Source organism: Opisthorchis viverrini, assembly GCF_000715545.1.
Source record: "Opisthorchis viverrini unplaced genomic scaffold opera_v5_439, whole genome shotgun sequence".
NCBI classification, from domain to species: domain Eukaryota; kingdom Metazoa; phylum Platyhelminthes; class Trematoda; order Opisthorchiida; family Opisthorchiidae; genus Opisthorchis; species Opisthorchis viverrini.
This window is the reverse complement of record NW_008752097.1, coordinates 247,320-257,285: the sequence shown is the minus strand read 5'-3', so window position 1 is coordinate 257,285 and position 9,966 is coordinate 247,320. Positions and strand designations below refer to the sequence as shown.

The following is a 9,966-nucleotide window of genomic DNA, read 5'->3' as shown; positions in this document are numbered from 1 at the left end:
TTTTCACGAGAGACTCAAATGAATCTCTCGTTTATGATGTTCTACAACTGAATGTGCTACACACAGGCCGCCTCATGTTTCAGTTGGCACAATATTCGAGATATTGCAGTATAGTTAAATAAAGGAAACTACTCACAAGGTTGTCAAAAACTCTAAGACAGCCCACGAGCGGTTTCGCGAATGATTTGCAAATGAGTGTATTTGTCGCAATTAGTCCAATTTGGGTTCAAGTAGAACATAAGGTTGACGGAAACTAGGGGACTGCGCCTACCTGATGAGCCTCAAGAAGGGTGAAACCGGTCGGTGGCTGTCGAAGAGTTTTCAGCAACTTTGCGAACAGTTTCCCTTGCGAAGAGGAAGCCACCACCTTGAGCGACTACCTACAGGATACTTAAAACTTTCGCAAATCAACAAACATCCACTGACGAAAATTGTGCGCACCAATAAGGATGATGCCCTCTGCAACAGACATCTTACAAGTCATTACATTGTAAATGTCGGTGATATGAACCACTAGCAAATGTAACTCATTGGGAAAATGATACTTCCAAGCATCCGGCGTTGCAATACGAGACATTCCACCGTCTACATGCACTAGCGTTCGGTGGGACTAATGTGAGGATTGCAGTTCTTGGATGTCTTTAAACAAACACCAGTCGTCTAGACCAAGAGCTGAATGCTGCTATCGAAACACAGCCGTTTGACAAACAGTCTTTACCTGTACAGCCTTACCCCCGTAGCTGCGGTCGGCTTGTTGAATAAATGTGAATACGTAACAAGTGTGCGGAGAGTACACCTTGAAAAGATCTTTCTAACCACTGTGTTGTTCGTCAGAATGGAAATAAGTCGGCCAAAGCTAAGTGAGCGAGATTTCTTCCTGTAAGAGAAGTCGTTCTGTGCTGAGAAGTTGAGGAGCACTATACAGCTGTTTCACCTTTATTGGGAAACATCGGCGGTGCACATCTAATGAGACTCCAGGGAATCAGAAGCCCGCGGCCTCCCGGCCAGTGGTGTGAACATTTACCCTCTCGGCATCGAGCGACTGAACGGAATTGCGATTAGCTCTCATCCAGACAGGACACAGCACCAGTCACCCTTGAATCAAGGGGACCACATCACATGATCATCTATTGACTGGCTTCTCGTTAACGGCTTTTCAGAGAGAATTTTCACCCTTCTTGTCAACTTATTGAAACTTTATTCTGAGGACTCGTCACTCGTGAGCCGGTCAATCCATGACCACGTGATGTGGTTTCCGCGATTAGAGGGTGAGTGATGCTAAGTTTGTCTAAGTGAGAGCTAATCACACTGCTGATCAACCACTAGTGTAACGGTGCTACTGCTGATGGAGAGGCATGCGAGTAGTATGTTTTGTTGTAAATCCGCTTTGTGCCTCTTGAAAAGTGAGATCTATTACGGAATTTGTGGAGTCGCTTTGTAGCATTCGCTTGGATTTGAGCAACAGTCAATGAATGTTTAGTCGCTTTGTAGCACTTGCTTGGATTTAAGCAATGAATGATTGGAGTTAATGAATATCCAGGAAAGTTCAAGGAGAAGATCGATGTCCAGTTTTTGTAAATAAGATGCATATGAGAGTTTCCCTTCCCTGTCCAATAGTCTATAACTGGTCAGTTGGCATTTTCTAATAAATAACTCCGCAACGAAGGCCTTCTTCCTTTCACTAGTAGCCAAATGGTTAAATGTTCAATCACTTTCAAGAAGGTCACGGGTTCGAGACCTACTGGAGTTTCGTAAAATGTGCACCGTTGATGAGACCTATACGGTGCTTCTCGGCTTTTCCGGTTAGATCAACTTCAGTTTCAGTCGAATTCTAAATCGCTATTAGCGGAAAGATGCTTCGTTCCTACTGCCCAACCGATTTTTTAGCATGGAGATCACAAATGCCTTTTGATCGCAGAGATGCCCGTGATACCTGAGCATGATGCTCGTTCACCAGAATATCCGGTGCATTGTACACGATTTTTTTGGTAAAAGCAGATTGCTGAGGTGAAAGAAGGTTCAGCGTGATCACGACTTGTTGTTTTAGGTTAACTAATTTTGCTATTGTTCCACTGCTGGTTACCAGCATAATTGGTTGCTGATACGAAATTCAGGTCAGTCTTGGTCAAAAGCAATAAAAAAGGACCACTCTGTTTCCGTCTGTTAACCTCATAGCGATTACTAGCTCAGATATATGCTTTATGAATGCAGTAGATAACGAACCGGGAAGCATACTGTGACGCAGGGACGTGCAATTCGTCACCTAAGGCCACTTCTTATCAAAGGTTGCTACAATCAAATCCTACGGGTGCTGTTTGTGGTCTAACCCGCAACCGGAACACTAACAGTGGTTTACGTGAACTGGACTATCTGAGGTGACGCTGCTTCGTTCTATGAAAACCATTTTATCCGTGATTGAGTTCCGGATAATGTGAATGTAGAATGCTATTCATTTATTTTCGTTGTTGTGCCTAGACCGTCTGTTGTTGTTCTTGTATGCTCATACTGTAAAGACCTTCAAAAGTGACTTCTGACGGGAGTAACCAGGGTCAGGCGACGCTCTCAGTGATTTTCTTTGAGATTTAGCGTGTCCAATGGTTCAGATTCTTGAGGATGAAGATTTATTTACTAAGTAATATGGGACTCAAGCGAATCTGTTGGGGACTATGCCTACTTGCTGTGTTCCAGAAACGGACGAGACGGTAATGGATTGTCAAAGTTTTACATCAACATACAACGGTTTCCAAACATACGGTCTTGATAACGTCTACTCTGGCAAATATAACTATAAACTTTAGAGCGGGAGCACGAAGCAGCCGGGATCTTTATACAGATTGAATTACTTGATTAGTTTGTTCGCTGGAAAGTGTGAGTGGTGGGTCAAGGCAGTCTCAAGGTCCTTTTGTTGCCACAGCGGTGGGTCAGTTAACTGAATGATAATCACCTTGGCTGTTTCCAATGCTCTTCCATGAACAGGACAACTTACTGGCACCCGGTAAGCCATTTTGGACGATTTCGCCGGAACTCTCAGGTGGTTGGTATCGATCGCACTGGTCAAGTACGCAGCCCCTCAACTCCTCATTCTGTTTTGTGCTCAGGCGGTCACCGAGTGGTGCGACCCATACGATTTGCTGGATGTTGACTTATCGCAGACCGACAATACATCCTTGAAGCTGGTGTTGAGCACTGTACCGCTATTAAAGAGTACCGTAATTTGGGCTGCACTGGACGTCCGTCTCAAGACGTAAGTCATGTGAATTCTTAGACAAATGTAGATGTAAACCGGTTTTTAAGGCTTCCTCTTTCGATCTTAGGTTTGAGGTGTCTGTTTATAAACCAACCTGGATATCTTTGTAGTGCACTACTCATAAGGTCAGCCCACGACCGGTTTTCCCTACTTGGACTCAAGATAAGGAAGCTGAGACATAATGTAACTAAACTAACTAAATTTCCCAGTTCAGCGAACAAGCCAACGACCATATACACTCATTTGCAAACTAATTTGGTTTTCCGAGAGACTCACCTGGAACCCAGCTGAATCGCTCGTTTGTGATGTTTTCAAAGGTTTTCAAATGAGTGTATATTCGCTAATTTCGTGCAATTTGGTTTCAATTAAAACATAAGGTTGACGGCAACCCGGGGACTGCGCTTATCTGATGAGCCCCAAAAAGGGCGAAACCGGTCGTGGGCTGTCGACGGATTTTCAGCAACCTTATGAGTAGTACATTACAAAGATATACATGTATCGCGATATCTCGAATATCTTTGCGACTGTTTGCCACCAAGATTATCACCAGTAAGGATTCTAGTCTCTGAAGGTCAAAGGCTCAAGTAAATTTCTCAAATATTCTGTGAAAATAAGTGTACTCGCCAAACCGTACATGCCCTCTTTACCGGATTTGTTTTGACGTCCCATCAATGAGCCATCCAGGAATTGAAAACGGTTATTCATTTCTTCATCCTTAGCCGCTAGCAGAGTGGACAAAGATGAAAGACTCAAGGAGGTGCTCCATCATCATACTGGATCTGCGAATGATAAAAATACCACCCGTTTCTATAAAACGCTAGCTGCTCAATACTAGGTTTTAAGACCATGCATTCAAGTTTGCTCAAAGTCTGCTGAGGACTGTGAGTCCACACCTGTCTGTATATGGACTCGGGCACTGCTTTTATCCAGCGAACGACGACATGGTGCGCACAAATTTTTCATTAACCTTATGAGTAATATCGTAATCAGGATCAAATGCATCGACTGAAAAATGAAGCGGCTTGTGTGCAGCACCGAAGGCTTGAAGAATACAGGGAGGTTATTTGCGTCTCTCGTTAGCGGTAGTTAGATGCGCAGAAACTCTACATACGTGGATATTCACCGTTCCTCGAATCGATACCACGAATCTCGTTGTTAGAATTTCTACAGCTGTCTACCCCCGCGGGTACCGAAATCCCATCAACGTAAACCTGGAATTATGCGAAGTTTAACGGTTAATTACAAAGTAAGGTGTTAAAATGCTTCTGTTGAGAACTTCGGGAACATTGTCTATCGCAAAGCTGACACGCGCAAGTGCAGAAGCGCCACACAAGTTCAGAGTAAAATCAACCAATCGTGTTAAGAGAACACGTCACCTGCTCTGGTGACTGGCCCAAAGGCGATGCAATATGACACGTGATTCGCTGGCTAATCGATGAGTGAACAAACTCAAAGCGTGCGTGACATGCACTGCACTGAGACGTCATATGGGTATACATGGCAGATCACTGACGGAAACCAGAAATAAAACCCAAATGAACAATCTTTTCATTATATTCTTGAAAAGTGTATCATAACTGGGAGATCCAATGGCTGCTATCGTAAGCGTTACCTTGGTTTGACTTCCTAAAAGTGTTCATGTGGCAGTACACAAAAGCGGAAGTGTAGCTAGTGATGCGGGGACCGCATTCATCTAGCTTTTGCTACCAAAAGTGTGCGAACTCATTCCACAAGTGTTGTAACATCGGCAACACTGTCCGAAGCAGGTTGGTCACCATGCTTGCGTGATCGATAGAGAAGCACACGCTTGGGCAGTATCTCACTGTGATTGCGGTGGTGGAACGGCGTTTCTCCAAAAGGCACTGACGAGTCGATGAGCGATTGAAAAAAACGCCCTAAGGCAAGCTGCCTCCCTGGATGAGGTATATCCTACGTTCAAATCTTTTCAACTGTAATGCTGGTTGGGGGACAGAACTTCCACAATGCGGAAGAGAATCTTGGAGTTCCTTCCACCATCAGCATCACAACTCGATGTTCATTTTGGCGGTTTCACCTCTGGGGCCCTCCGGATATGATTTACCTACTTCATTCCACTTGGTTCACCTCCTGTGTGAGAATAAACTATTTATTATTCGAAGTTGCTGAATGACTGCTGCCCAGTCACCGTGTCGGCAGCGAGGTTCTCTCAGATGGCAATCGCATGTCAGTTCCAGGTCATAGCGAAAGAAAGAAGGCCTTCGCTGCGGAGTCACCTATTAGAAAATGCTAACTGAACAGTGACGGACTATTGGACAGGGAAGCAAAACTCTCATATGTATCTTGTTTACAAAAACTGAATATCCACATTCTCTTTGAACGCGTCTTTCTGAACTTTCCTGGATATTGCTCGAATCCAAACAAATTCTACAAAGCAGCTCCACAAATTCCGCAATAGATCTCACTTTTCAAGAGACACAAAGCGCATTTACAAGAAAACATACTACTCTCATGCCTCCCCCACCAGTAGTATCACCGTTGCAACAGTAATCTGTAGGACTGGATGCAAATCATCGGTGCCAAGACGATCACAATCGACCTTGTCAGAGTGTCCACCCAAGTTTGTTGACACCAGAGCACCACCTCAGTGACAGCTTGTTGACGTTGACGAGATTAAACCTGTGTATGAGACATCGATTACGATTAACAAGGTACAGGGTAGAAGGAACCTGGTTTTCTCCACGATGCAAAGAAAACGCCACTAATGAAAACCGCGTCCTTTGTAAATATGATTATGGTGCCTTCATGTGCTGCTTGATGCAGAGAACCGTACGGAGGCTTTAATTCTAATAGTGGAATCGAATCAGTATAGCGCTCTTCCCAGGGGGTCTTGCCTATTACCAACCAAAATTCCAACGTGGTTCTCGATGACAGGAAACCAGAACTGTAACATTTTGAAATAAGTTAGAATTCTCTATACGGGAGTTGGAACGCGCTTCAGTATTACCATTCATTTTTGTTGTCACAGCGGTCAAAATTTAATTCTTTTGGCACCGTAGTGTTCGATTCAGTCTAGCGTTTGTAGGTCCGGACTCACCTACTTGAGTGGACGTAGAATATTCCGGAATGGAATGTTTTGGACAGATCTGACCTCATCCGAAAGATTGAGGAGCTTCTATCAGAGCATACAAATCACCAAAAATTCACACGAGTGTGTGGATAAAAATAAGCTATAGGGTTTCCTTGGGAATTTTTCATTTCAAAGGTATTGCCAATAACCTTGTTATTGTGTAAAACTGGTGGTCCTGACTACGGTACTCTGAATAGTACCAAATCATGCCTCTCTTATCCATCGACTCGTCATTTTTAACTCCCTGTCCACTGTACCGTTTGAGGTCATGTCTCGGCTGGATACCAGACCAACTCAAGGTAAAGCAAACGGCGCTGGATGAACTGTCGAGCCCTTATAACCGAAGAAATCAGTTGACGGACTTTGTGTACACGGCTGTATATCTGTCATTTTCAGTAAGTCTACAGCATGCTATCGTAACCGGGAAGAATAAAACTCAGAAGTCAGTAGAGAGACGCCCAAGCTCCGTCGAATCGTCTCAGCAGCAAGGTTCACACCAAGGTAGTTGGGTATACGGACTAAACTGATGCAATTGCTTGGAGCAATTATTCTGGTGGGTCCACACCAAACAGTGGAAGCACTGGACTGGAGTTTGTCTCTTATTAGAGCTCATTAGTAGTACACAGCCTTGATTGTGAAGTCTGCAGGCGAGTGTGCTACTCTGTCAGCGCACGTTGGATGCAGCCGAACTGTCAGGCGAACGATTGGTTTGCCCGAAGCCTCAAACGACCAGCAGGTATAAAAATGTGGGGAACAGTCAACCACCAAGTAGGACCACGAAGTTTGAGGATTGTACGTGATCTTTCCTGACGTGACCTCTGCCAAATGAGCGCACACAGAATCGTGGCTGATGCACAGTGTTTCTGTGGTCTCCTCACAAGCGTGGTCCTTGTGTGGGGAGGCTGACCATCTATCCTACAAGCCTTCGCTAAATCGAGTCGAAAAGAGATTGATCAGACGGAGTGTAGCGCAATCGGTGTATCGCATCAAATCTTTAATCAATAAGAAGTCAAACTGGAATAGCACATAGCACACACTGTGAAGACAAACGATACGAATAAGGTTTTGAAAGGGTTGCAGCATTTCATAGCCAGCAACATCGCCTACATGTGGTTCACACGTAAAACACTGAGTTGGTGGTGTAGACTATCTAATTGCCGCGATTGTTTTTGTTATCATGCTGGTCTAGGAAATGTTGTGGAGTCCGCAGGTAGAAAACCACAAGGGTAGTGGCGCCGACACTCATGGGACCAGCTTGCCTCCCGTGAGGATCAGCCGCTTGAAGAAAACGCATCATCTCATGACACTTCACTTCCAGCAGCTCTGTAAAGTACAAATAAAGCAGGGTGAAATCCTGTGAAGTCCACTGCATCCTATTTATACTTCTAAGGCCTGTCTGAGATTGACAGGAACTTCCACGTTACCTGTAGTCATGGTGAACACGGAATACAAATGACGTGCCCCGCTTGTTTCGACCTGGTTTGTTGTGACCGGTGCTGCAAACTCCACTGTTCGCCCAATTGTGCAACATTACTGAGGCAAATTCCCCTCCTGTCAATCGATTGACCTTATCGGATTCCCACTGATGCACATGAAAGGTAACTTGACCTCAAGGCTGTCCGTATACAACCGAAGCGAGAAACAGGAAGAATCCGTGCGAATACACTGGCCAATTGAAACAGAGATCCGATGAAAGCCCATATATGGTAGTAACCAAAACGAATAAATGGGTGGAACACACGTACGTGCAGTCAAACTACTACTGGGATTGTGGGTTGCTGAATAATGTTTGATGAAGAAGCTCAAGCTCTAGTCATCGATAATGGTTCAGGAATGTGCAAAGCAGGCTTTGCTGGTGATGACGCTCCCCGTGCTGTATTCCCATCGATTGTTGGTCGACCACGTCACCAGGTAAGTCACTGTCAAGTCAGTTGTCGTTTTTTTCGAACCCGCTGGTTGGACGATATTGATCGGTCTTTTCCATAACATGAACTTGTAGACTTTGTAACTTTATCAACTTTAGACACCTGCTTTGTCTTGCGTGTGTGATGTACCACACTAGCAAAAAGTGTTGCAAGCCTTCGGTCCCCGTGGACCGTGTGATTTGGCTAATCGCCAATTGAGTTGCCGTCGTTCTCCCCCGGATCTGGCTCACCAGGTGGGTCTGTCCCTCAGACACCATGCCTACTCGCAAAGACGTCCGGCCACATCCTGGACTGGCTTAGATTTCCTGCCCTGACTGCACTCCGTTGGGTCACACAGCATTCGCCCTTTTGCAGTCGTTCGGCTGGCGATGATATTTCAGCCCATCTCACGAGAGGGAGGGAGAGAACACAGCGCATGCAGGAGGTTTACCAACCTCAGTATTTTGACCTTTCAGATCATGTATGTTTGCAGGTCAAGACCAGTGTCCATGTCAGAAAACGGTGTCGCACTTGGTAACACACAGGATCCCGACAACAAGTCTTCATCACTTGTCAGTGAGCCCAAAACACAAACTCACCTATACAGGTAAACGATATGACCAACCAGCCAACAGTACAGGTAGGACAGTCAGGAAGAACGGCTTCAGGGTAACTGCACCTGAAAGAGCTTCCAGAAAGGGTGCTAATCTCTGAGATTTACTAATGGAAAAGCGTATTTTGGTGTTTGCTCCTATTGGCGTACAACAGTGAGCTTAACTAATGTCTTATGTTTATTCGGTTTTCGGGCGTTCGCAGACTTCCCAGGGATGTCATTCTGTGCTCGATGCGTCCGTCCTGGAGCAGTATTCTTCAGCAGTTAAACAGATACTCGAGATGTGTAGTTTGGAAGTCGGAAGTCTTGTGCTTTAAAAACTGTGACGAGTCTGACGTGGATAGCTTGAGTGGCACGCTTCTTCGGCAGGCTCATCGATCGCAGCCTGATTGAGCTCGATCGCAGTGAATATTACTTTGGAATCCAAACTACAGGGAGGGAGTTAGGAGTTTTGATCGAATTTATCGATTAACGGGTTCGATCGACATGTAATCAGTCTCTCATCCCATCACGATATTGGCTGAAAACATGCTATCGCTCATATTCGTAGCAAACAGTTCTAGTGAAAGGATCCTCAATCTCTGTGCTGCAAAAAGTGGACAGCATGTTCACGAAGATATTACGCTAGAACTTGCCTAGGTATGTGTGGTCTACGATAGGCATGTATGTTTGACTAAACCGTTAGATTTGGAAAGATTTAGCGAAAGTCCAACACAAGCAAAATCATTGCGTCTCGAAGTAAATGGCTAATCGTCATCCGGAATAACTATCAAGCGAAATAGGGAATTCCATCGAAAAGTGGATTTCGCAAATTTAGAAAGTTTGGGACAGAGAGGGTATAGTTTAATCGAATGGAAAACATCGTAGTACCGGTTTCACAGGATGCTTACAGGTAACCTTCTTACCTCTACATTATTCAGGGCGTCATGGTTGGTATGGGACAGAAGGATAGCTACGTTGGTGATGAAGCCCAGTCCAAACGAGGTATCCTCACCCTCAAATACCCAATCGAACACGGCATCGTGACCAACTGGGATGATATGGAGAAGATCTGGCATCACACTTTCTACAATGAGTTGCGAGTCGCGCCCGAAGA

General features: G+C 45.0%; 2 protein-coding genes across 2 annotated transcripts in view; both read left to right on the top strand.

Moving 5' to 3' along the window:
• T265_11026 (hypothetical protein) overlaps positions 1 to 4,082 on the top strand; it is a gene marked incomplete at both ends in the record, with an annotated part of 8,106 nt that extends 4,024 nt beyond the window's left edge. Inside the window, 2 exons of the mRNA XM_009177566.1 lie at positions 3,099 to 3,244; positions 3,977 to 4,082. Of these exons, the coding sequence (XP_009175830.1) occupies positions 3,099 to 3,244; positions 3,977 to 4,082 (252 nt within the window). The remainder of the gene's footprint in view (positions 1 to 3,098; positions 3,245 to 3,976) is intronic.
• A 4,086-nt stretch (positions 4,083 to 8,168) lies between these two features.
• The window catches only part of T265_15319 (hypothetical protein), a gene marked incomplete at both ends in the record, with an annotated part of 4,460 nt that continues 2,662 nt past the window's right edge, over positions 8,169 to 9,966 (top strand). Inside the window, one exon of the mRNA XM_009177565.1 lies at positions 8,169 to 8,264. Coding sequence (XP_009175829.1) covers positions 8,187 to 8,264 — 78 coding nt within the window. The remainder of the gene's footprint in view (positions 8,265 to 9,966) is intronic.